The sequence below is a fragment of the Podarcis pityusensis genome (genome assembly GCF_964106645.2).
Source record: "Podarcis pityusensis genome assembly, chromosome: 7".
NCBI classification, from domain to species: domain Eukaryota; kingdom Metazoa; phylum Chordata; class Lepidosauria; order Squamata; family Lacertidae; genus Podarcis; species Podarcis pityusensis.
The window spans coordinates 68,027,826-68,055,602 of NC_138031.1; the positions used below are offsets into that span (position 1 = coordinate 68,027,826).

Sequence of the window (27,777 nt, forward strand, 5' to 3'; positions counted from 1 at the left end):
AGCTTGTGGGACCTCAGGTACAGCCCTTTTCAACTAAATCGCTTCACCCATTCAACTGCAATTTAGCTGGTGGTCAAGTTATTGATGTGCATGTATGAACCAGTCTATAGAAGATTTTAGCTGGCTGTGCTGAAGAAAGCAAACTGGTGGTGAGATGTACTTTCCGGGGGTGGGGTGGGGGTACAGTATTAAAGAAGCTGCGTTTCTGGGAATTACCATATTTTTTTCATGTATATGACAATGCTTTTTGCCCCCAAAAAAGTAGAAGGCAAAAATAGGGTGTCGTCTTATACACGGGTAGTGAATGCAGAGGCGGGACGTGTGAATAATGGCAGCAGCAAGCAGGAGATTGGCAGCGGTGATTGGGCAGGTGGTTGGTGGCTGCGGCAAGGCCTTCTGGCGAGTGGCTGTGGCAATTGGGTGGGTGGGCTGTTGGTGGCAGCGAACAGGCAGGCAATTGGCGGCTGCAGCAAGGTGTACAATTGGCAGTGGCTGTGGCAAGTGATTGGCAGTGGTGGGCAGGTGGGTGAGTGATTGGCAGAAGTGACCTTCCCTACCCCACAAAAAGCTAAACAACTTACAGTGGTGCCTCGCAAGACGAAATTAATTCGTTCCGCGAGTTTTGTCGTCTTGCGATTTTTTTCGTCTTGCGAAGCACGGTGTCGGGAAAGTTTTGGAAAAGCTTCAAAAATCACCAGAGTCTTTAAAAACCTCAAAAAAGGCTACCACACAGCGTTCTATGAGTTGCTTCTCGAAGTCAAGTCGCAACTGTATTAACGGTGTTAAGAAAAAGGAAACAAACTTGCAAGACGTTTCCGTCTTGCGAAGCAAGCCCATAGGGGAAATCGTCTTGCGAAGCAGCTCAAAAAACCCTTTCGTCTAGCGAGTTTTTTGTTTTGCGAGGCATTCGTCTTGTGAGGTACCACTGTAATTTCTTAATTTTGGGTTTAAAAAAATAGGGTTAGTCTTATAAATGGGGTCATCTTATACACGGGAAAATACGGTAGTTTTTATCATTGTTTGTGATGGTTCCAGATTTTAAATGAATGTTTTTGGAACTGGGTATAGAGCTCTCTATTCATTTCGTTTCCATGTACAGTGGTACCTCGGGTTACATATGCTTCAGGTTACATACGCTTCAGGTTACAGACTCTGCTAACCCAGAAATAGAACCTCGGGTTAAGAACTTTGCTTCAGGATGAGAACAGAAATCATGCTCCGGCGGCAGCAGGAGGCCCCATTAGCTAAAGTGGTGCTTCAGGTTAAGAACAGTTTTAGGTTAAGAACAGACCTCCAGAACGAATTAAGTTCTTAACCTGAGGTACCACTGTATGGGTTTTGCTCATGCTTAAAATAAAGCAGGATTTTCCCCTCCATTTGTTTTTAGTATTTCTCTTATTTCCCCCCCATTAGTGTTTGCCTAACTTTCACAGCTTCAGCCTATATGAGGGTTGTTGTTTTTAACTTTGAGGGCTTGGTAGGTCCTCTGCTAACATATGACACCACAAGCTTTAAAAAGACTACAGTTGCAATTTACTTACATAGAATTACCTGCGCCTCTCCACCCCCACATATACCTCCTTTGTCTTCCTTACTGAGTAATAAATGCAATGTTGTTTTGCAAACGCTAGTCATTCAGCAAATTGAATCAATAGATTTTGTGTTTTCTATACCTGCAGACAACTTCAGCGAGGCAGAAGATGGCTCACTCAGAGAGACCTCATCACAATACAGATTACAGACAGAGGGAGAGCCGATATATTGAAGAAAGAAATAGGAAACCATATCCTTCAAATGGAAGGTAAGTTTAAAAAATGAAAACGGGACACAGTCAGGAAGCAGGGAGCCAAATAATGCACAGTATGTCATATTTCTCCTACTCTTTGAGGTCCATCATGCCACTTTAAACAGGCGTGGCTTTCCCCCAAAGCATCCTGGGAGTTGTAGTTTGTTAAGGGTAGTGCAGATGGAGCTGTCTTCATGGGTGATTTCCAAGCCACAAAAGGCATCACCATGGCGACAGGGAGTAACAACTCATTCCAGTATCTTTCCATGCATGACATTATAATAGTTCTGCGTACTGGGAAAGGATGGCGTTGTTATGAACGAAGGTGACTTAGGCTGCGGTCCTGTGCACACACATAAATTGGCACTCGCTTGTATTTTTTGCTTCCTTCTTATGAAGGAGTGGCTGAGCCATTTGAGAACATTCCAATGCAGCACAATACAAAGTCATGACTATATTTTGCTGGCTTATTAACATTCACGTGAGTGTCCATTTAGATGTAAATAGTCTACTTCCATGGGGGAGGGGAGGGACACTGAATTATGCCCTCCCTCTATTTACAATCCACTGAGGTTGCATTATTCTAAAGCATTAGACTTTTTAATATATTTATATTTTATTTTAATACAGTGGTACCTCGGGTTACATACGCTTCAGGTTACATACGCTTCAGGTTATAGACTCCGCTAACCCAGAAATAGTACCTCGGGTTAAGAACTTTGCTTCAGGATGAGAACAGAAATCGTGCTCTGGCGGCACGGCAGCAGCAGGAGGCCCCATTAGCTAAAGTGGTGCTTCAGGTTAAGAACAGTTTCAGGTTAAGAACGGACCTCCGGAATGGATTTAAGTACTTAACCCGAGGTACCACTGTATATGGACGCGGGTGGTGCTGTGGGTTAAACCACAGAGCCTAGGACTTGCTGATCAGAAGGTTGGCGGTTCGAATCCCCGCGATGAGGTGAACTATTGCTCGGTCCCTGCTCCTGCCAACCTAGCAGTTCGAAAGCACGTCAAAGTGCAAGTAGATAAATAGGTACCGCTCCGGCGGGAAGGTAAACGGCGTTTCCGTGCGCTGCTCTGGTTCGTCAGAAGCGGCTTAGTCATGCTGGCCACACGACCTGGAAGCTGTACACTGGCTCCCTCGGCCAATAAAGCAAGATGAGTGCCACAACCCCAGAGTCAGTCACGACTGGACCTAATGGGCAGGGGTCCCTTTACCTTTACCTTTTCCACTGTATATATATATAGAGAGAGAGAGCGCGCAAGCGTTTAAATGAGGCAATTTCAAAGTCTTCCAGGAACTCTCTTTTCTCTGGAAATACAGCCAACCACCATGGTTGTTGGGACAGAGCTCACATTTGTGATCGCTGTCACTCTTAGTTTCTGGAGCATCTTATTTTCTGGCATGTGGCTCGTTTAAAAGAGGGAGGCACCTGCATTCCTGGTGTCCAAGGGATTGCTCTCTGTTTAGTAGAAAGACTTATAAATCACACAGCTTATGTTGTACAGCTGTTCAGTGCACAAGACAAAAAACCTAAAGGTCAAGGGGTGGGGGGAGGAAGGGTTACTCCCCCGCCAGACTTTAACATCTTGGCACCTATGCCTACAACCAATTGATTAATCTGTTCCTATAGATCATATTCATTAGAAGAGAAAAGCTAGCGGCAAAGTGGGTGATGCTTCTAATTTGTGACAGTGTAGCTCGTATGCAGGACCACGGTAATTAATGTCTGCTGATTACAGTTGCATTGGTGTACTTGTAATTCTGCCAATGAGAACAGATGAATGCAAAAGAGCTAGGACTGGAAAATCTAATTGAGTGAATAAATGATGGCTTAGGGTTGGAATAATAATTAAAATAAGAAATCCGAAGAACATTAAGCGAAAGCCAATAACAGTCTGGCAGTGTTAAGGTTGGTAATTCAGTAAACTTTGAAAACAAGTTTGCAGGGCTGTAGTAACCTATATGTAGGGATGCGGGTGGTGCTGTGATCTAAACCACTGAGCCTAGGGCAGGGGTGTCAAACTCAAATTCATCGGGGGCCGCATCAGCAGTTTGGTCACCCTCAAAGGGCCGGTTGTATCTGTAGGACTTACAGTACAGGAGAGAAGGGTTCAGGCAGCCGTTGGATCTGTCACATCACAGGATGGCATGCGCTCAATATAAAAACAAGTGGAGGTTTCCTGAATGCATGTAAAGTGGAGGTTTCCTGTGTAGAACGGCCGGCGCCGCTAGAGGGCAGATGTTCTCTGGCTTGTAGGCTGCCGCGCATGCGCTGAAGAGGCGGCTTTCTTGTGTCCAAAAAAAAAAGAAAAAGCGAGAATAAAAGGTGAAGGCTGGCGGCCGGCGGCGGCTACACGGGCCACATGACGAGGTCTGGCGGGCTGGATTCGGCCCGCGGGCCTTGTGTTTGACACCCGTGGCCTAGGGCTTGCTGATCAGAAGGTTGGCAGTTTGAATCCCTGTGATGGGGTGAGCTCCCATTGTTCGGTCCCAGCTCCTGCCCACCTAGCAGTTCGAAAGCACGTCAAAGTGCAAGTAGATAAATAGGTACCGCTCTGGCGGGAAGGTAAACAGCGTTTCCGTGCGCTGCTCTGGTTCGCCAGAAGTGGCTTAGTCATGCTGGCCACATGACCCGGAAGCTGTACGCCGGCTCCCTCGGCCAATAAAGTGAGATGAGTGCCGCAACCCCAGAGTCGGTCACAACTGGACCTAATGGTCAGGGGTCCCTTTACCTTTTACCTTTAGTAACCTATATGACCAAGGGCAAGCATGATAGCTGTTTGGAAAGGAGCTTAAATGCTGTTAATGTTACCTTTTAAATAATGGGGAACTCCCCCCCCCCACATGCACAGAGCCTTGTTAATATTCAGTGTTAAAACCCAAAACCAAAGTGAAGACGTACAAAAAGGAAATAGCCTTTACATATTCATAGCAAGGATATACAATTTTTTTTCTGCTGAAGATCTTAAATCACCCAAATGCTCATAATCTAGGATGAAGAACAGCTTCCAGGCAAGCAGGCCAGGTGGTTCAGCCCCCTCCAAGTCCCATATTATATTTTGACAGGTGGATGGGGCCACCTGCTTGTCAATAACCTGACATCAACACCATGTCAGTCAAAGCATTTTAAATCAAACCATGCAAGCAAAGGCTTAGCTCTTTGCAAGGGCTGGGGATCAGCCGATTGTCAGCGCTTGCAAAGAAACAAGAATTTACAGGTACCACTTATCAGCAGTGCCTGCAAAATCATCTTTCAGCAGGGAGCCATGTCTTCAGCTGACCCGCACCTGACATGTTTGCAGGGCATGGCTTGCAAAAAATGGCCTCAGAGGCCAAATAGGGTCTACTAGCCCTGATTAGGTAGGTTAGGGGTTGCCTACCACTATTTAAAAGGGGACACAAGTGGCAGTGTGGTCTAAACCAATAAACCTCTTGGGCTTGCTGATCAGGAGGTTGGCAGTTCAAATCCACGCGATGGGGGCTCCTGTTGCTCTGTCCCAGCTTCTGCCAACCTAGCAATTCAAAAGCACGCCAAGTAGATAAATAGGCGGGAAGGTAAATGGCATTTCGGTGCGCTCTGGTTTCCGTCATGGTGTTCTGTTGTGCCAGAAGCAGTTTAGTCATGCTGGCCGCCTGACCTGTAAAGCTGTCTGTGGACAAATGCCGGCTCCTTCGGCCTGAAAGCAAGATGAGCGCTGCAACCCCATAGTCGCTCCAGGGGCCCTTTACCCTTTCCACTATTTAAAACCATAAGAAGTGTTCGGGTGTGTCAAATCTCCACTGAAAGGGCATTCCATAGTGTGGTGCCATCACTGAGATGTCCCCACTCTTTGCTACTGTCCTCTCGGTGTTGGACAGCAGAGGATTCCAGAGCAGGGTTTCAAACAATAAAAGGGAGGGAACATATGGGAGAATCTATGACCTTGAAAAGTGGCGTGGAAATCACTTTTAAGTAAAATAAGTTTTAAGAAGGCGATGCTTAAGGTATCAGTTCTTTATCCTTCTCCATCTGTAGGTCACCAGAAGGAACAACGGAAAATCCTAGATATCCCACAGCTTTTGCAGACCCTCACCAAAACAACCCAGGAACAGCTCAGGAATATGTTGATTCTTCACCACCGTTGTTTTATCCTCGAAAAGAGACTTTTTCTGAGAAGTGCTCAAACCTGTGTTCAAGAAGAGGTATGCAAACATTTGTCTTACTCTACTCAATCGCATCCTTTGATCCACAAAGTTGTTTAAAGAGGAGTACAAGTGGATCTTTTGTTGGGGGAGCAGAAGGAATAAGAGGTTTCAGCTTTCCCTGAACTCTTCCTCAGGCAGAACAAAGAACAGGAGGAGATCAAGTAATTTAAATTCACAGCTTGCAGCCAAATCCAATTTTATAACAAATGGGGGCACTTACTGGCCACACCTGGCTAGCAATCTCCTAGCATATCAAATAGTCATTGATAAAGGTTTAAAGAGCCGCAGGTTTTCACATACATCTTCAGTGACCCCAGGGAGTCAAAAGTTTCAGTTTTTTCCATTATTTGGAGAATCCAGCATGACTACATATTTCAGTGCCCTTGCTGAAAGGATGGTAATCATGATACTCGGCTGATTTCATTTCTTGGGATTAAATAACAGTATGTGTCCCCTTTCCCAAACTCCTAGCCAAAAGTTGTAAAGGCAATGGAGAATGATACCTTGGCCATCCACAGTCTGTTTTTTAACAGTGTTGTGTGGTTGGCTCCATTGCTTGGAGACAGGTGCTCAGTCTGAAGCTATGAAGCACACCTTTAAATGCTTACCTTGGAGTACGCACAGCCGAATTTACTCAACATTCAGTTTCCAGCACAGTAGTCAGATTTCATCATTTCGTGACTTGTGTTTCCTTCTCAGCACACAACACAATTTATGAGATTGTGTCGTGAGTTGTAAGCTTGAGAGAACCTTTAGGGTACTGATTCTCCACCCTGCACCTCAGCAAAATGAATTATCACGAGTCTCTTACAAAATTCACCTCATATGACTATTTTAAATATCTCACTAGAGTCATTTCAGCTTTCGATTTTGCCAGTTATTTTTAGTTCATGCATTAAATTCCAGCCTTCCACTCCCTTGGCCCTTTTTGAAGTTTCACCTCAGCCAAAGTGAAGTTCAGCTCCCAGCAGCAGCTGAATGTCGGCATTTTTTGTGTGTGGCTACTCTTTCCTTGTCAGTTCGCTAATGTTATATGACATTAAGGCATCTCAAGCTTATATAGCAAAGTGAAGTTTCCTGCAGCTCATTCTGAGCTTATTACAGGCATTTGGGCATTATTTCTTGCCCTCTCCCAAAATTCTCCCCTTTGACCTTCTCAAGGGAAGCAAGAGCTGCCCAGTCTTGGGCGTATTTATTTACAAGTGAGTTCCATTTGTTCAATGGAACTGCCAACTAAAAAGGCTTGTAGCCTTGGCTTCTACCCAGCATGCTCACTTGGCAGGAGGAACTAAAGAGAATTACAAGCTGTTTTCTGTTTCCTGCCCCCATCCTACCCCAATCAAGCTCTCCCTTGGGCCCTCAGAAGTTGTGGTCATCTTTTTTTAAAAGAACATATTTATCTTATTTGATATTAGTTGCCTTGCGATCATCCAATACCAGGGCCTGCCCAATAAATTTTGCTGCCTGAGGCAAATGGCACCTACACCCCAAGATCAATTGAGTTATTCTGGCACCTGATGAAAAAAATAAAAATCCCACAACCCCCTCTCCCCCACACCCCTTGCTAGCAGCAACAATGCACCATTAATAAATTAAATAACTACTTAAATGTACTGCCCTCGTGGCACCCAACATCAACTGCCTGGGGAAGATGCTTCACTCTATACAATGACAAATATTAAGCTTTACAGAAATACCCATAAGGTTGTTTACTGCAGGGTAGAGGTAGATGGTAGCTTCTCCTCTTTCTTCCTCACTTCCTGGAGAGTGGACAAGGTGGGGTGAAAGTAAACGAGCAGGCTTCTTTTTCACTGTCAAATACTAAGAATGTAGTGGATCGGATTCCTAGAAATTCCAACCAGCTGGGGAGGACAACTCCTCTGAGTATTTAGGAATGAATGTCTAAATCAGACCTACCTGACCCTGAAGCAGAACAAAAAGCAGTTGAAGTGTGGATTTGGCAACCTTTTGCGATATGGTAGCTGCTTAGGGTGCTTCCAGACAGAAGTGGATTGTGGGACCAGTGCTCCTCTTGCATGGAAGTTTTTTGCAGCGTCCTCACAATGTTATTGGTATCTAAATACCAGCTTGTCTTTCCTTCCCCAATCCGGATTTTCCCTTATGTGGAAAATTTATCAGATATTGTCTGCTATACATTGTCTGCAATATCAAACACCTGTCTCCTGGAAGCACCCTTTATGTCATTGGAGAGCAGCTGCAACCAGAGAGGAGTTATCTGATTTGGTAAGCATTATCACATTCTCATGACCATACAGAAATGTGATGTTTGTCGTAGGCTGCAGTACATGGGACTAACTTCTGAGCACACATGTATAGAATTGTCCTGTGAATCCGCATTATCCAGCTACCTAATAAATAGCTCTCCCTGTGGATATAATCAAATGGGTAAGAAGACTTCTTTGTGGTTAATATGAGACTTTCCTTGCAGGTTCAATCTCCAGTTGTTGTTGTTGTTGTTGTTGTTGTTGCTGTTGCTGTTGTTGTTGTTGCAATCTCCAGTTGTTGTTGTTGCTGCTGCTGCTGCTGTTAATAATACAAAAATGCTCCTCCATTGGGCCCTTCCAGATTATTCACTCACACACACACAAGTGCCAGCTTCCTTGCCATTCTTTCTTCACAAAGCAAGTACCTTGCTTCCTTGACAGGGCTGTTCCCTGCCTTCCGTCTTCAGTGTCCCCCGTGTGCCCCCAACAAGGGCACTTCCCATTTGCAAATTAGCAAGTGACTAAATTGAATCCCATCAGCAAATAAAATTAGGATATAGCTATAAAGTGATTTCCCCCTCCTTGCCCCAGGATACGCTCATGCATTAATAAACCAGCATAAATTCATATGTGTCTGAAAGCTACTCTTCCCCCCGCTTAACAACCAGAACATTTAATCAGAATCTTAAAGGAACTGGAACAGAGGTCACACTGCCCTAAGAAGTGGTGCCTCCTTATTTTTGGGATCAAGGTGCTGTGTCAAAACTAACCAGATCTCTGCCTTGAAAAAAATAATCAAATTCTGTGACTGGCAAATATATGAGAATGAACTGTTCATATAAATACTATGTGCATGTATCTGCATTTATGGGTTTGGTTTTGTTTTTTTAATGGAGTTAGGGAAACATGCTAGCAAATCTGTATATGTAACTTAGGAGATATTTCCCTGTATGTAGAAAGCTTTTTTTATATACATGCTGTGCTTCTCCCCTTGTTTTGTTTAGTTTGTGATCCACCCTCATAGGGTACTAGATGGTTATGGAAGGTATGGAAATGTTGTTGTTCTTGATGACAACAACAACAAATAAATAACTTTCAGAGTTCTGTATCTCACAGGCATGTAGCCTTAGCTTTCTACCCTTTGTCTCCTGCATTCCCTTTGTTGCTGATTTATTCCCCTTCTCCCTTTACAAAGCTGCAGAAATACGGCTCTTCCTCTCCCATCATCTCAGCAAAAACCATGGTCCATGCCCTGAACATCCCTTTCCTAGATTTCTGCAACCTTCTCCTATCTTGTATTCCATTGCAGACACACCCACACACCCCTTCATCCCAGTACAGTGTTCAGGGGCAAAAAGATAATTCAACTAGCCTAATAATTCAACTAGCTGCTTTTTAAAAGGGAATTGAAAGGGCTCTTGGATGCAGAATTTTCTTTGCTTCTTCAATTTCAGTGAAGAAAGCGCTCTCTCTGAGAGACCCATGAATGCTGCCTTTAGGTCTTCTGAGGAAAGCCAGGATATTGTGAAAATAAATAAATATTGCTTCCTCCATTCCTTTTTGACCACTGCTCCTCTGGGGTCCTCCCTCAGGACCACAGCTTCAGCGCTTTTGGGTTTTCCTTTAAAATCCTCTAACTTCCACTCCTCAGAGCACACAGCATCTTTGTTACTTCTCTCTGATGAATCGGGCAAGTGTTTTGATACTGATAGAAATCGCTGTGGGGTGAATATTGGAACTATTGTTACGGCATGCTTAGGCCTTAGTTGAACTCATCTTGAGCTGGAGGAGCAAACAAGCCCTCCGTTGGATTCTGTAACCTTCAGGGAAGCTAGCATCAGGTCTTGTATTTTAGGTCATTTCAGATTGCTTGGGATTGTAAGCATTTCTGTAAGAATACAGCTGACATAATCTTGGATCCGGACTAAGGCTGCAATCCAAATGCCCCTTAGTCTGGGCTAGTTTTGAGTGGAGACATTCTTCTGCTTGCTTCACCTGCACAGACTTTCTGGCTAAACGTGTAGGAAGATGGAAGCCTTGCCTTCTAGTAAGGGATGCTGTTCACAGTTTTGTGTTCACACTTTGGGGAATCGGCCTTGGGAGAAAAGTTACAGGGATGTGAGAAGAGGCAAGGACAAAGAGTCAGAGTGGAAGAAATCGAGGGGACCCCATAACTCTTGGGACTCCAGGTAAAAGAGAAACCGAACCACATTTCCTCTCCCCTGAGGCTCAAAGAAGTAAGATAGGGCAACACGCTGGCTGGTTGCTATTGGTAGCCTCACATCTCTTACCGCCCTCCTACAATTTATTTTTAAGATTTTCCTTAAACCTTACATAATGTGAAATGCACTGGCCATCAGTGTAGGCTGTTTCAAAACAGGGGTTATGTGAGCAGCCAATAATCCGGCACCTGCATTTTGGACCAGTTGAAGCTTCTGAAAAGTCTTCAGGGGCAGCCTGCGTAGAGTGCATTGGGATAATCCAGCCTGGAGGCTACCAGAGCATGGAGAACAGTGGCCAAGTCACCTCTGTCCAAAGGGATCCAATAAGCCCATTGAGGGCCACAATGGAGGAGCGGGGTGTTTGGGAGATGACCTCAGTCGCGTGCAACAGCACATACCTGATGTCAGCTGGGTTTGCATTTAGCTAGAATGCTCACTTTAGCCTTATTCACTTGGCTGTTTTAGAGTGGAAAAATCCCCCCTCAGTGTGCTGCTATATATAATAATAATATAATAAGTACATCAAACTTGGCTTACATTTTCGTTACTGCTTTGCGACCACAGTATTGTATAGGTGTTTGCAAGTATTGCCAAGCAACTAAGGAGGATCAACAGGAACATGGGCTGAGGACCTACCCTTCTCCGTAATATTAGCACCCTGACATTCCTGCAGACCCGTCTACCCAGAATCTCTGTTTTGGACTCAAGCATATAATAAAAAACAGCATCTTAAGGCAGTGGGCAGTGATTGAACCTGGTCTATACTTAGGAAGGTAAAGGGACTCCTGACCGTTAGGTCCAGTCGTGACCGACTCTGGGGTTGCGGCGCTCATCTCGCTTTATTGGCCGAGGGAGCCAGTGTACAGCTTCCAGGTCATGTGGCCAGCAGGACTAAGCCACTTCTGGCGAACCAGAGCAGCGCACGGAAACGCCGTTTACCTTCCTGCTGGAGCGGTACCTATTTATCTACTTGCACTTTGACGTGCTTTCGAACTGCTAGGTTGGCAGGAGCAGGGACCGAGCAACGGGAGCTCACCCCCGTCATGGGGATTCGAACCACTGACCTTCTGATCGGCAAGTCCTAGGCTCTGTGGTTTAACCCACAGCGCCACCCGCGTCCCTGGGATAAGTATAAAAAGGAGGGTAGAAACTTAAGCTGGAGGAAAGGAGTCCGATTGGATTTTTTTAAAAAAGTTTCCCTTTTTAAAATACAAAAATAAAAATACCCACTGCTCAAGTTGTAGAGAACTCAGGCACATCTGTGAAGGTACGCAGGCAAACATTGCCCCAATATGATAAAACAAACCAAGTGACTGACTGCCTCCTCTCACTTTGTAGCAGCTCATATAAATAAAAGACAGGTTTTGCAAGCTTCCTCCACAAAGGCAGGTACAATTGGCATTTAACTTCTAGGTGGTACACTTTGTTAAGAATCTCTCTGCGAGAGATCAAACTCTGCAGACCTTCAGGGAAGCCAGGTTTCGTATTTTGGGTCATTTCAGATTGCTTGGGATTGTTGGCGTTGCCTACGCATTTCTGTAAATATACACAAGCTTGCATCCAGACTAAGGCTGCAACCCAAATGCCCCTTACTCTGGGCTAGTTTTGAGTGGAGACATCCTTCTGTTTGCTTGTGTCATTCCACCTGCGCAGACTTTCCGGCCAAACGTGCAGGTATTTGGGAGCCTCGCCTGCGAGTAAGGGAGGCTTCCTCCACAGGAAGCAAAACACAAGGCAGGTACAGTCGGCAGTTAGGTGGTGTGAGAGATCAAACTATGCAGCATGAAAGTGTTACTCAGGGTAGACATTTGTTTATCCTAACCTGCCCCCAAGTGGCCAAGTAATTAATTGGTATCGCTTTAGGGAAGCCTTGGTCATTTATTTGCACTATGCATAACTGCATTTAAAACTTACTTTCTGCAGCCATTGAGTCTTCCTTTACATTTAAGGAGGGGCATAGAGTTAAGTCAATTAGCTTTCCGCACAGCAAATTTACAGGGACTTTCTGCTGGTTTTGCTCAGGCTTTTCCAGCTTCCAAACTGCAAGGTTGTGAAGTCTCCCTGGGCACATTTCTCCCAACATTCAGAAGATTAATCAAGACCTTTAGTGAGTGTCTCTTCTAAAGACAGTGGTAGTGATTCCTTGCCTCCCCCTCCCCACTTTTTTAATGATATATATGTTATGTCTCTAAGTTGGTCGCAGACCCTCCAAGTGTCCCTGTTTTCCAGGGACATTCCAGATTTAGAGAAGTCATCCTGGTTTCTGATTTGATCCTGGAATGTCCCACTTTTCCTTAGGATGTCCCTATTTTTGTTGGAGGACATGCAGTTATCCAACCCTGAGCCTTCTGAAGGCAATCCTGTATAGGGAAGGGGGTTTTTTTTGTTTAACGTTTTATTATGTTTTTATGTATGTTGGAGGCTGCCCAATGTGCAACCCAATTAAGATGTGTGGGGTATAAATAGTATAATTATCACTACAGAACGGGACATCCCTATTTTCATCACAGAAATGTTTGAGCGTATGTGGTTGCACAACAGGTAAATAGTTACATTAAGAGAGAGGCCTTTATTATACCAGACTAATGGGAAAAGATTGCACTTGTGCGTATACGTAACCCCTTCTTGACACCAGATATTGTGTCTGGAGTACCAAGCTGCATTTCTGCAACTAAACCTAAATGGAAAAATATCCACAGTCAAAGAACTTTGTCTGAGAGCCAGTTTGGTGTAGCCGTTGGAAGTGTTAGTTGAGATGTGGTGAGACCAGGGCTGCATCTCCACTCAATCATGAAGCTCGGTGGGCGAGTTTCGGCCAGTCACTCTACCCAACAGGGTGGTTTGTTCATGTTGTTGTTGTTTTAAAAGTTTTTTGTTGGGGGTTTCTGTGTTACAAAGCAAACAGATAAGCAGGGAACAGTACATCCATTGTCTCCACTTTCAGTTCATAATCTTTTTCAGTTCATTTACGTTTGGTGAGAGAAATTTTTGTCATAGACTTCTTGCAGTTGGGGGAAAGTGGGATTGAAGGAGATATTGTTCTTTTGTTCTATTGTCTATTCTTAGTGTAGGGAGGGTTGTGTCAGCATCACATGGTGGGTCCTTTGTGTATTTATTTATTTATTTATTTATTTATTCATTCATTTTTATTGATACTGTGAGAGGTTGGGGGTTCCCAATCTTGGTTGGTTGTGTTTATATTACAGTGGTACCTTAGGTTACAGACGCTTCAGTTTACAGACTCCGCTAACCCAGAAATAGTACTTCAGGTTAAGAACTTTCCTTCAGGATGAGAACAGAAATCGCTTGGTGGTGGCGCGGCGACAGCGGGAGGCCCCATTAGCTAAAGTGGTGCTTCAGGTTAAGAACAGTTTCAGGTTAAGAACGGACCTCCTGAACGAATTAAGTTCTTAACCCGAGGTACCACTGTATGTCCCAAGGTTGTGTTATATTGATTTGTATGCTGTTGCAAGGAATAGGTCATTGCCCTGTTGTGCTGCGAGTGTAATAAAGGGGAACCACACTGGGGTGAAGGCATGCTCCGTAGCTTGTCCCAGTGCTAGTTTGAGTTTGTTGGTTAATTTTTCTAGTAGGGCGGTTTCCCATATGTGGTCTATGTTCACTCCTGATAGGCCCTTCCAGTGTCTAGTTATGATATTTCTAGCTGCTGAAAGTAAGTGACTTATGAGTTCCTTGTAGTGTGCTTGTGTGTTATTGGCCTGGAAGGTATTTAATAGGCAGCCCCGGCCTATGTTGTGCGAGCATCGTAAGGAGGCCTAAGCTATAGCACCTTCCCAAACCCCTATTGCTGATTTACTCTTTCTGGCACAGTAGTACAAAAATAACTTACTAAGAACACTCCTCACAATAATGTAGGTCAAATGTACTCAAGACCTGTTTTATCAGTGTTTGGGGGAAAAGATGGCTTAATATTTGGGCCTTATACTCTTGCCTCACTTGGAATCCCAGTGGGTGCTGATTCAGAGCTCCTGGCAGAGATCATTCACTCCACCAAAAATTGTTTTGGAAGAAGTTCTTAAATGACTTCAGAAGGTCCTCTGTGCATCCTGGTTTACTGAAGTTCTGCCACTGCAAGGCACGGTAACCGCCTCGAGTCCCTTCCAGCAGCTGGGAGGACTGTAAGCTTCATACTAAAAAGACTCTTCAAATTCTGTACAGTGTGCTAGCAGCCCTGATTTGATTCCCCTTTCCTTCACTCGCCTCTTGTCTGGTTTCATGGTAGGAGCACTCTCATTTAAGAAAATCTGGACTCTGGAAGATGTCAAGAAGCCAAACATAACAGCATTAAAACCCTAATCTGGACTCCTACGGTTGTCAACCCAATGCCTTGGGGGGAGCCCACAACCATGCGACGATGAAGGCAATAACCCTTTTTTTGTTGCTGTTCACCAGCGACTGATATGCAGCCTTGCAGCAAATTGGCAATTATGGCTAGTAACCATTAATGACGGGACGCGGGTGGCGCTGTGGTCTAAACCACAGAGCCGGGTGGCACTGTGGTCTAAACCACAGAGCCTAGGACGTGCCAATCAGAAGGTCGGCGGTTTGAATCCCTGTGATGGGGTGAGCTCCCATTGCTCGGTCTCTGCTCCTGCCAACCTAGCAGTTCGAAAGCACGTCAAAGTGCAAGTAGATAAATAGGTACCGCTCCAGTGGGAAGGTAAACAGCATTTCCCTGCACTGCTCTGGTTCACCAGAAGCAGCTTATTCATGCTGGCCACATGACCCGGAAGCTGTACGCCTCGGCCAATAAAGTGAGATGAGTGCCGCAACCTGAGTCGGCCACGACTGGACCTAATGGTCAGGGGTCCCTTTACCTTTAACCATTGATGAATATGGCATAATTTACAGAGAATGACAAAGGGTATTTAACACACACACAGACACACACACAGACACACACACACACACACACACCACCATGCCCTGTTCACATTGAAAATGTTACACTCTGCATGCTGAGATTCCTGCATAGCAGGGGGTTGGACTAGATTACCCTCAAGGTCCCTTCCAACTCTATGATTCTATGACTGGTCAAGAGCCTTGGAGAAGACCCTATTCTCTATCCCACCAGTGGGTGGGCATATGGAGCAGCTTTTTCAGAGGCAGCATCCACACTGTGGAACCACAAGGCAGCTTCACCTCGATGCTTTCTCTCCTTTCAACACTTATGAAAACTTTTGTTTTGTTTTTGCTATGTCTTTAGTATTGGTTACTTTTCACATCCCAACCTGAGCTGTATGTTATTTAAGCGGCCGGGTCTGCAATCTGCATTTTCTCTGCTGTTCCATTGTTTGTGGCAGACTGGGTTGCTTTTGGTGATTGCATTTGGGTTTGTTTGTAATATGCTGCTGCTTCCCTGTCCCTTTTTTGGTGGTGGGGGTGGGGGAGTAATGTACATAAAAACTTCTTAGCCATTTAAAAAAATAACAGGGTTATTATCCTATGGTGGAAGCTTCAAAATGGCCATGCTATCTTGTGATAACTGCAGACATTGCATGACTAAATGCAGTTGGCTGTTGATGGACGAATGGAAAATTTAGACAAGAGCTACCATTATTGTTACAGATTTGGCTCAGGCGTGGGTCTCATAGGAAGGACCCCAAGACAAAGAGTGTCTTATATCGTGAAGCTGTTCCATGGCTTGTGCAGTTTTGTATCACTAAATGGTTTCCAATAGAAAGCACCACTCTGCAGCCTGTCCTGGAAGGCAACAAACTTCCCTTCAGCAGATTATTTTAAGCAGAGGCCAGATAGTCACCTAGCAGCTGTGGTGGTGCTGTGGTCTAAACCACTGAGCCTCTTGGGCTTGCCGATCGGAAGGTTGGCGGTTCGAATCCCTGTGCGCTCCCGTTGCTCTGTCCCAGCTCCTACCAACCTAGCAGTTTGAAAGCACACCAGTGCAAGTAGATAAATAGGTACTGCTGCAGTGGGAAGGTAAACGGCGTTTCCGTGCGCTCTGGTTTCCGTCACGGTTGCGCCAGAAGCGGTTTAGTCATGCTGGCCACATGACCCGGAAAGTTGTCTGTGGACAAACGCCGGCTCCCTTGACCTGAAAGTGAGATGAGTGCTGCACCCCATAATTGCCTTTCACTGGACTTAACCGTCTAGGGGCCCTTTACCTTTTCTTATCTTCAGCCGGTTGAATTATATGCCATTGCAGGTCTCTTCTCCCATACAACATCAGGGAGAAGACTACGCTAGAACCATCTTCCAAACATCTACCTTATTTGGAATATGGGCCATTTTTCTGTTATAAAACTACCCTTCCAAGCCTGAGACACAGCTACCCTGCCAATCCCAGAAACCTTTGTGCGCTCCGGTAAAATGGTGGATTTTTATCAATTGGTAATCATAGTCTGCACGATTGCACTGGGCTATTTGACCAAACTGGATTTATATTTTAGTCTTTTGTGTAGTTCAGATTTAGTGTTAACTTTACTGCATTGATGGCCTCATTGCTTGTGCCCTTTATTTTACAGGAGGGTTTTGACGCTTAAAGATAGCCGATAAATAAACACACAGACATGAGTTTTTCTGCAGCAAAACTATTTAGAGGCATGGATGGATTTATACAGGGAATATTAACTCTTCCCTCTCTTTCTCTGCAGGAATCTTGCAGTTCGTTGAAATCACACTTAACATTTTGGTGCTGGTCTGCATAGGAGCAGCTCAGGCATCCATCTCCGGCTTCACCTCCATGGGAGGCCTGGGCTCCTTCAACATCAATTCCGCCTACAGCCCCTTTGAAGGGGTAGAGCTGCAAGAGGTGAGGGACCTGGACATGCAGTTCAACCAGATGAGAGCTCCTTGCGTCTACGGCGGCGTGGCCTTCAGCCTAACGCTGCTGTGCCTTACCATCCTCTTCCTCGTCACCGGAGGGAAGCCCATCCATCGCCTCTCGGTCCGGTTGCTCGTCACAGAATGCGTCTTTGACGTCCTCGCTTGCCTGGCGTACATAGTGGCTGTGGGCCTCTACCTCCACTTTGTCCTGCAAGTCAACGCGACGGAGGTGTGCAAGAAAAGAGAGAGGCTTTACGCCAGGCGAGGCTACACATCCATGAACTGCAGCGTGCAAGGCGGAGATGCTTCCGTGGCTCTCTTTGGCCTCCTGGTGGCTTGCCTGTATTTCGCAAGCACTGTGGTCTGTTTCCTCACCATTCGGAGCGTACGGGAGTTCCAGAGGCAGGCGGCGAAGGTGCAGTACAGCCTTGAAAGGACCTACAGCGAGGGAGACCAGCACAAGGCCTACAAGAGGCCAGAAAGCATCGACGGGGCTAGGACCTTTGCCACCCTGGTGTAGCCAACGCTAGGATGACACTGTGAAGAAACACATTGGGAATGGATTGTTTTCCTGCTGCTGAAAGTTAGCCATCAATCGGAGTTGCCGAACTGCATTTTTTAAGTCGGGCAGCATAATATATATATTTTTTGTGCAAAAAAGGAAGTGTTTGTGCAAGTAATTCTAGATTTCCTTACTGTGTCGGTTGGCTTGTTTTTAAATGGACTAATTGCATCTCTGCTGTGACTTGGTCTAATAAGGACTGCTTCTACTAGGCTCAGTGATGCTACCACTGGTTTCCTGCGACAGGCTTCAGGACTGCACCTGCAGTGATAGGAGAAACAGGGCTTCTTCCCACAAGAGGTTGGAAATGGATCACTTAAGGAAATGGGGTTGAAGGAAGGCAGGTAAGCAGCAAGGGGCTGCCAGGGTCTACAAAGCACACTGGCCAAGAGAGAAGGAGGAATGGAGGGCTCCAATGCAAGAGTCTAAATGACATTGCTTTGACTATTGTGGGCTTTCAGGTCCACTCATCAGAATCCAAATGCAGTCTCTGGCTATGGGCTCATCCTCTGTCCCTAATCGTAGTCAGTCTGGCCTAAGAAATGTCACAAGGAGGGGAGAATACTGCTTTGGGAGTTATCGCTCATTGGTATACTACTGCTCACAAGTAATTAATGGGCTTTCACCTCCCCTCCCAAGATTTGCCCTTTATATATGAAAAGAAGCAGATGGCTAGCAGTCATCTCAAGATCTCGTAGCAATGAATTCCTTGAAGAGAGACATATTGCTTTCCTCTTGGGATTGAAATTCATTGCCAACAGCACACTTTTTGCCCCCACCCTCACTGCTTGTTGTGGCTCCGATTTCCCCCTTCTGCCATGCTTTTTTTCAACCTGTGTTCATGGGTTTCTTATTGTTCCCTGTTGCGCTTTTGAAATCTTTTAATACTATGGGTTTTTTGCCAAGTTGTTTTAGCTCTGCCCATTACTATTTGCGTGTTGTTTTTGATTGCTGCTTCTTAATGCATTTCTGCTCATTGGCTGTTTTTACATTTCTATTGATTTTTTTTGTGTGTGTGTCTTGGCCAAAAAAGGATTAACTGGTGTTTGCAATAAATAAATGTACAAAAGTAAACATGCACATTTTTCTCCCTTCCCAATAAGGATGCAAACCTGTAACTAGAGAAAGGACAGGGAATCATTAAAACGGCTCGCAGAACATAGGATTTACCCATTGAGCTCAGTATTGTTGGACTATTTAGCAGTGGCTCCTCAGGAGATGAAGACCCCGGGTGTCTTTCCCAGCCCAAGCTGGGAGGTGCTGTGGATTAAATCAAAAAACCTCTTGCATATTCTTTGCCACTGAGCTAACATCCTTCTGCCTGCATGTATAGAATTGCTCTATGTATGCATGAGGACCATTCATAGCTCAGCATGGAAGCAGTGCCTTGCAATTTGCATTCATTTCACCCTCTCCTGGACTAGATTATGCAGCAGCAGTGCCAGGCTCTGTGCTCCAGAAGGCTGACCTTTTCTGATTTTTGTTATTAAGGAAGCAGAGCCTGCCTGTGGCATATGATTTTGGGAGAGACAGGCACGGTCTGCTTGACGGCAGCATGCATTTTAACTGGATGGCACACACAGAACATTTCTGAATCTTAAACCCCCCCCCCAAAGATTCAAGGAATCACAGGTAACTGGAAACACAATTGCTCCTGACAGTCATGATGAACATCCCTCATTAGTCAAACACTACTAGAGCATCAGTGCCTGGGAACGAGACAACCTTATAAATCTATTAAACCATCTAATTCTTACACAACTTCTCGAACTGTCTCTTACACACACACAGCCAGGAATAAATAAAACACCAACCCCTATGCAAGGTCATCCCATTGTTGGCCTGCTTGAAGTAACAGGTTATGCCAAGGGAACAGTTACAATGAACTAGGCAAAAGATGAACCTCATTATTACATTTCACAGAAGATGCTGTTGACACTTAGTTGACACTAAGACCATACATAGACAATGGTTTTGTGGAGCAACTGTGGCACTAGCTCCAATCACTGCCTTTGGCCCAATCCACCTGCCCTGGCTGGACTTTAATACGGTGAAAATAGGAGGGAAGGGATTTGCTTTTCAGTTTCAGGAGCTGGTAAGTCAAAGGCTGATAGCAGCAGAAACACTCTTTAGGAGAAAAACAAACAAACTGGTTTTAACAAGGAAAAATATTGAAAAAGTGGGAGAGAGTTGTTCAGCCCCTCCTCTTTTTGCTGTTATTAAAAAGACATGCATACTATCTATCTATCTTATCTACCTACCTACCTATTATATTCACCTTTCACCTTATAAAAATAGGAAATGAAGTCAGAAAGTGCTCTGCGGCTGCAAAGGAAGCGGCACTAGCCAATACGTGCCTGATGCTTGAACTCAGGACAAAAGGAATGAAGGTGCTAAGAGGAAGGCACATTTGGCAAGCCCTCACCGTGATCAACTCCAACCCGGAAACCTATGTCCCCACTGTGGAAGGATGTGTGGATCCAGAATTGGCCTCCACAGTCACTCCACAGACTCACTGTTAAGACCGTGTTCATGGAAGACAATCTTACTCGACTACGAGTGATCGCCAAAGAAACAGCAGCAGCTCCACAGATACATGCCAATTTGTGTTTCACCTCCTTTCCTTGGTGAGGAATCTGCTTCCGAGTATGTAAAAAACACAGCTGCAGGGCAGAAAAATATGCACGTATTGTGAGCGAGAAGATTACAATACCATATACATTGCTACTTAAACTAATTTACAATATTTCTTGTAAACCTGCATTGCAGGGGGTTGGACTAGAACAGTGTTGGTGAACCTATGGCACACGGGCCAGAGCGGGCATCCAGAGCCCTCTTAGTTAACATGCGCACCACCGACCCAGCAGGCAAAGTTTCTTTCCACTCCCCCCCCCCACGCCAGTGTGGGCGGGAAACACTCTGTAGAGTCGCTCTACTTGTTGCTTCGTCATTGGGAGTTCCACACCGCCCCACACTGCTGTTAACAGGAAACCTTCCCTATAGCGCTCACCACCTGAAGCGGCATTGTGGGGAGTTGCGCACCCGCCAACCAGCTGTCGGTCTGCAGTGACGCGAGTGACTTTCAGCATTCTTGGTTAGTGATTTTCTACGCCCCCCCCCCAAAAAAAAGCTCATCAACTTTGGGCAGTCCTCCCCAAAAAAGCTCAACAACTCTGCTATACATGTAAAAAATACGGTAAATTGCCATGTTGGCACTTTGTGATAAGTGGGTTTTGGGTTGCAGTTTGGGCACTCAGTCTCTAAAAGGCTCGCCACCACTGGACTAGATGATCCTCAGGGTCCTTTCTAACTTTATGATTCTATACTCCAACCTTCAGATTTTATTGTATTTTAATCTTATAATTTCTGTAAACCACTTAGGAATTCTAGCCAAAAATGTAAAGCAGCCTATACATCTTAAAAGAATATAAAGTATCGTATTTTTCGCTCTATAAGGCGTGCCCGACCATAAGACGCACCTAGTTTTTAGAGGAGGAAAACAAGAAGAAAAAAAATTCTGAATCAAATGTTGTTGAAGAGGCTTTGCATGGCTATCCCTGAAGCCAGAACAGCAAGAGGGATTGCTGCGCAGCTGTTCTGGCTTCAGCGATAGCTGCAGAGCCTGCATTCGCTCCATAAGAAGCACACACATTTCCCCTTATTTTTTAGGAGGGAAAAAGTTAATCTTATAGAGCAAAAAATATGGTAAATGAAAAGCCACTACACAACAACATGTAAACACACCCTCCTGAAAAGGAGAACCAACTGTAACCAGGTAGACTGACAAACTTCAGCATGCATAAGATAAAAGTCCCAAGGGCATCAGTATTTGACACCCGCCTATTCAATGTGTATGAAAATGTAGTTATTAAGCCTTCGCGACAAACCCGACACAAAAGCAAGTGGAAAGTGGCAAAAACCTCCGGCGCTTAGGCCAAATTAATGATCTGAAAACACTGGCAAAGGCCCAAGTCTCGACAACGTTTCTCATTAGTGCTACCACAACGCAATGATATTAGTTCCCGTAGTCGTAGGAAAGCTAAATTCTAGGAAGATTTATTTGGCTGTTGCTGGGAGTGATAAATCATGTCAAGCGATGGAAATGACTTCATTACTTACAAACGAAAGGCTGATGGGTTTTTAGTATGTCACATTTTTTGAGTGCGCAGGCAGGGTGCTTATGATCAATCACCCACTAGGGAATACATTTAAGAAGAATTTGCTTTAGCAAATGCAACGAGTCCTCTTCCTTGTAAACAAACGAAATGGATTCAAGCACTTCGGTTTACGGCTGAGCATGCAAGTCGAGTGTCTCCACCACCTGCTTGCTTCTCTGGGCTTTTAACAGCTTGTTCCAGCTCAGCAATGCACCCCCAATGACTTCTGAAACCCGAATGCATACGATGATTTAAAATACTTGTACAGCATGGGTGAAATGCTCTTCAGCTGTGGCCCAAGGCTTGACAGCATTCACTGCTTCATTTTCGTCTGAAGGGAAATAGAATGGCAGGCTTTTTCGAAAGTTTCCAGTACAGGCAGAAGCAGGAAGCGGCTTTTCAAAGTTCATTTCTGAATCTCAAGTTGGGCCTCCATAGTTTGTGATACAGTGAGGTAGACACAGTGCGTTCAGACATGACATTTCTTGCTGATTATAATGGCAGCACTCTTGTCCAAATTTTTCATACTGTTGTGTTAGGGGGCTATTGTTTTTTGAGTGATCCACTGGTAGGTCGCATCAAATTTCCTTCATACCTATGGACACAGTGACACCCAACAAATGTCAATGGACATGCCTTTCTTCCCACATGCTTTCTGCGCATGTGCAGTTCTGCTCCCTCCATGATCCACGAATTGAAAAGGGCGGGATGCCACAGATTCCATCACTTTAATCTTACAATTAGTCCGCCCCCCCCCCCGGAAGTAATTAACAAGGGAAGTAAGCGCAGAACTTCCACCATAGTCCACTAGATTTGAAGAAACGACTTCTATGCCATGCGAACGATTAAATAAAACGAAATTATCAGGTAAGGGAACATCGGGAAAACAAAATAATCCACTGTCTGAACGTAGCTGCTGGAAACAAAATCAGATGATTGACTAAACTGATGTGCTTAGGCTGCCATGTAGAACCAGGGCTTTTTTCCCCAACCAGAACTTTCAGTCCTCTTAGGTGGGCGCCATTGCCATTCTAAGAGAACAAACGAAGGAGGTGTTCGTGGTGAGTTCCAGCACCTCTTTTTCTAGAAAAATAGCACTGGGTATACAAGAGGCAGAGGCCCAATAAACCCAAGAGCAGCTTGCCTCATTAGTACTGCAAGCAGCTGCAGTGGGAGGGAGGATGAAATGGGCATAAACAGACTGCAGAGTGAGATGCAACTACAGACATCTCAAGAATCCTTCACGGTGACTGTATGGTTGTCTACAAAGAACAAGCAAGACAGAACAGTGATCCTCGTTGCAAAAAGAAAAGAAGATTAAAAGCAAACTCTCCTAGTGGATATACAAACATTTCCTGGCATGTGTTACACACACATTGTTGTACGAACTCCAGTTTCCACTGCCGAGTCTGTAGGGCTTTCACCCGTCGTTTGGGGATCATCCTAATTTTTGAAAACTCTCTTCCAGTCACTCACAACATTTTGTTCTCCCTGCAATATGCACACACTGCTTCAATATCTCTCACATCCTGCACATAACACCTTAGAAGCAAAACTTATATTAGCAATGTGGAATTCCCTCCCCCCCCCACAAAAAATAATAATAATAATAAAAATTCAACACTGGGATCTTTTCAAGAGTTTTACAGAGGACAATGCCATGCCAGATTATATCTATTTAATGCTGCCATAAGGAATTTTGAGAACCCAACTCCGCCGGCATCGGACAGCAAGCATATACCGCAGACTTCAAGTATTTGTAAATTTTCGTATTTATTATAACAAAAATTATGACATGTTCATTTGTGCATTCTTCTTTTAATATAACTCTTGGTATGTAAATGATCTACAGTAAATGAACTCTATACAATCATGCTGGTTGTGGCAGCAGGGAGGAACACACACAAAAATGTGCCTGCGAAAGAGTTAATGGTGAAGAAGAAGATAAAAATAAAAAATTAAGTAACTAAGGTGTTTGTGGCCCAACATCCGCCTAATTCCTACACTCCTGCTAAATTTATTATGGAGTCGTAGCCCAAAGAACCAATCACTTAGGGGCAATTCCACACATGAGCAAACATACTGTTGGTGACTTTGGCTCAGCCAGCCAATGGCGGCCATAGACACAATGGGCCAAGGCTTTCCAAACCAGTTAACTCTGCTGGGAGACCCTCAAGAGCTCCTACGATCTCCCTGCTCTCTAAGCTTGGTTGTATCGCATGTCGGCGGAGGGAGCTTTTGACATACATGCGAAAGCACCCCGTGGGGTTGGGGATTCGGGGTGGGGGAGACAAACTATCAGTTCGTCAGGTTGCGTCCTCCTGCCGAGACTACAAAAAACGTTTGAAGCATCACTATACAACACTGAGTTATTTACAGGAATTTCCCAATCAGCTGTTCTCTCAGAGAAAATTAGTGAATCTCAGTGACTTAAAGTCACCTGAAAGAGTAAAAGCAACTCCTAGGAGTTAGTCTCCATAATTCTACAAATGTCTATCCATTTTCAAGACCAAAAAAGCCTTTTTTTTTCTCTCAAAGAAATACAGTATTACAATATTACTTGATCATTTAGCACTGGCAATACTGCCCTGTGTTTTCCAAACAAACCAAGGGAGGGGGGGAAAGAACGATTTTAAAAAATATTACATCAACGTCATCCTCAGTTTTCTCTGCAATATATTAAACCTTTTATTCTTATTTTTCTTTGCTTTTTTTTTTTTTTTACATCTGATATGTTAAGGAAGGGGAAGAGTTAAACTAGTTCAATTCTAACTGGTGAAACATCACTAGAAGAGGGGGGGAGGGAGGGAATAATCTGTGATTATTACAGCTAACAAACAAGAAGAAGCAGCTGCAGTTCTCAGTAGAGGGGGAAGTGTCTGGAAGAGAAATTGGAACCAAAGAACCCCCCTCTCGCTTTCTCTCCCCTCCCTACCCTGCTAGTGTAATACAAACCTAACGAGCCTCCAAGCTCTCAGTGTCTGGTCAGCTTATTTTGTCAAGCTCGGTCATAGCGGCGTGTCGTAATAATCTGGCAGCTGGTCCATCTGGTATTGCCGCTGTTGTTGCTGTTGCTGCTGCTGCTGCTGTTGTTGTTCGTGGTGTTGCTTCATTATCTCCTTGACCTCCTCTTCAAGCTCCGGCGGGATAATGAACTGATCGTCTGGATCTGGCTGAGCCGGGGCTGCAAAGTACCCCCCAGTTTTCCTGAGCGGCGCGTCGGCCGCCACTTCGATGAGGTTGTGGCTCCTCTCCTGAGGGGCTACGGAGCCGTTGCCTCGCCGGCGCCCGATGGTCCCCGTGGCCAAAGGGTCGGCCTTGCGGAGGAGGCAGGTCTCGTCTTCGTTGGCGCTGATGACGATGCCCTCGTCGCTGGCCTCCACGGGGGCCTGCAGCAGCAGGAGCTTCTCCTTGGCGCGGCCGCAGTGGATGTCCACCTCCACTTCCACCCGGCTGCCGTTGGAGAAGACGCCTTCGATGGGCTCCTCGTCGTCGCTGTCGAGCCCGTTGTCCGAAAAGGCGCTGGAGAAGGTGGCACTGGAGAGCTGCCTCTGGAAAGAGTTGGAGAGGCAGACCGGGTGGAGCATGCAGCGCTGCTCACTGGGGTAGGCTGGGCTGTTCTCGTTCATGGTTACCTGAGGGGGCTCGTCAGAGGCCGTGGACCCCACCTCGCTGCTCATTTCGGAGGTCGAGATCTCGCTGCTGATCTCGGAGGCCATTCCGCTGCTCGAGGAGGGCATCCCCAGGGCGTCCGAAGGCTTGTCTTTGATGACCACGTTGACCGACTGGGGGAAGATGCCCGGGCTGGGAGGGGGGACGCCGTTGAGCTCGCAGCAGCAGAAGCTGTCCTCGGTGACGTTGAGCTGGACCACCACAGCGCTGAGGCTGTCGTTGCAGCCGTAGCTCTGGGCCAACGTGCAGAGCTTCTTGGCGGCTCCCAGAGCGTCGGGGACGTTCCTGACGGCTTCCACGGCTTCTTCGACGGAAAGGCTGTCCCAGAGGCCTTTGCTGCCCAGAATGAAGAATTCGTCCTGAGGAGTCAACGTGATGGACTGCACGTGAGGGCGAGGAACCACGCTCGGGTGAAGGAAGGTGTATCCCAAGATCCTCGTTGAGTCCGTCACGCCATTCACTTTGCCATCCTGGAAAGGAGGAGGATACATCTCGTTATGGCGAACGGCTGGATTGTTAACCATACAGGCTGGCTTGGGGTAGGGGAGCCAAGGGGGATTACCAAGTGAGCTTTTGCAAAACCTTCATCCTCCTGCCGAAGGGCATGAGAAAATACATCACTACATCAGCAAGCAATGGAACTGGGTTGAGGATCCGGGAGGTTGGATCCAACTAGCTTCTACTTGAGAGTAAACCAACTGAAATTAATGGATCCAATTGCCCTCTAATTTCAGTGCATTTACTTTGAGCAGGACTAGCATTGGCCACAGCCCTGGAGCTGTTGGTTCTTCCTCTTTCGCTCATCATTTAGGCCCAGTGTGCCAATACTATCATCTGAGACAACAGATTAAAAATTGCTGTCATATTCTGATAGTACAGAATCAAGGAAGGGAACAGGGGGTGTTTGCTTCCACCTGACATGGCCCACTTTCCTATCGCAGGAGCCTTCATGATGGAGCACCTGCCACGGGGGGATTTCTGGACTAGAATCCGACACCCACCCCGCCCTGGGAAAAACTGCCTACTGTCATCAGTTTTGGGGCTACTTTGCAATAGCAACTGGCCTGCCTCTAAACTTTAGGCTCGCTTAAATTTATTTGGTATATTTTGAATGAATGGTTAATTGTGGAACTGTCAGCGCGACACCGATAATATAATTTTAATTACGCATTCCATTTATGGTGGTGTCTTTAGAGAGTCATTTTCTGTAAACACCTCTGAGCACAAATCTGCAGGAAACTCAGCATATAATAAACCGACTACTCAGCGGCACAAGGGAACAAACATGGCAGCACGTGCCTGGGCAGAGACATAGAAAATGCTTCATCTTTAGGCCAAGGTATGCAAGGATGGTCGGCGGTTATCTGACAGGAGGCCTACAGGACAAATTTGTTTCATCTACGTGGCCTCTAAATAGCGTGGTGGAAAGGACTCCGCTCACAAACGATAATCTGCTCCAGCTCCCTTCGGGGGTTAACATAAAATGTGCACACACTGTAGTGTATCTGAAAAACTGAGGGATGGGTTTGGCTATATCTCCTCCTCAACCACACCAAGCCAAAATTATTCGTCTTCATTTGGCAAGGCGGGAAACGACACATTTCTATCAAGCCCGCAAGCTGCCACGAGAAGAAGGTGTTGGTGTGTGGAATCCTATTTGTTTTCAGTCGGCTGCCCTGGAGTGGCAATGGTTTCTGCACGCCCCAGTTCCTTAACTACATTTCCTCTTTAGATACGACATTTCCCAAAGGGGGGTGGATTAACATCTGAGGGGAGGAGTGTGTGGAGACACCGTTAAAAATACAAGTCTTGGAGAAATCAATGCCTTGTATGTATTTAAATCCCAAGCTACTGGCTGGCTTATGATCCAAGCAAGTCGAGATAAGAGGAGTTTATTAGCCCACGGGTGCTGGCTTGTTTGCTGGTGTGAGCAGACAAAAAAATGAGGAGAAAGCACAAGGGGGAGAGGTAGAAACGGAGGAAGTCTGTGAATATTAAGTAGGACCTTGTATACCCTATGAGCTTTAAACGCTATTAATAGTATCACCAAGAATGTGATATACAAACAGTGGGAAGATGCGAAGTCTTGTAAGCAAAATACGACGTCACACATTGCTGGATGTAGTTGAGTAAAAGTAGTGTATTTTTGCTTGAACAGCT

General features: G+C 45.5%; 2 protein-coding genes across 5 annotated transcripts in view; one reads left to right on the forward strand and one right to left on the reverse strand.

Moving 5' to 3' along the window:
* Nucleotides 1-17,746, forward strand: part of LOC308482038 (MARVEL domain-containing protein 3-like) — a gene marked incomplete at its 3' end in the record, with an annotated part of 19,407 nt that extends 1,661 nt beyond the window's left edge. The window contains exons 2-4 of the mRNA XM_081015030.1: nucleotides 1,680-1,801; nucleotides 5,806-5,972; nucleotides 17,055-17,746. Coding sequence (XP_080871156.1) covers nucleotides 1,701-1,801; nucleotides 5,806-5,972; nucleotides 17,055-17,746 — 960 coding nt within the window. The 5' untranslated portion in view covers nucleotides 1,680-1,700. The remainder of the gene's footprint in view (nucleotides 1-1,679; nucleotides 1,802-5,805; nucleotides 5,973-17,054) is intronic.
* Nucleotides 17,631-27,777, reverse strand: part of PHLPP1 (PH domain and leucine rich repeat protein phosphatase 1) — a 161,318-nt gene continuing 151,171 nt past the window's right edge. The window contains exons 17-18 of one of the 4 annotated variants that reach the window (XR_013988909.1): nucleotides 24,901-26,087; nucleotides 17,631-17,763 (exon numbers count right to left, since the gene is read on the reverse strand). Coding sequence is in view for 1 of the 4 variants with exons in the window: in XM_081014598.1 (XP_080870724.1) it covers nucleotides 24,954-26,087 (1,134 nt within the window). In the remaining 3 variants the exon portion in view is untranslated. Of the gene's footprint in view, nucleotides 17,764-21,823; nucleotides 22,541-23,699; nucleotides 26,088-27,777 lie in introns of those variants that run through there. The other 3 variants (XR_013988910.1, XR_013988911.1, XM_081014598.1) reach the window with 3 other exon arrangements.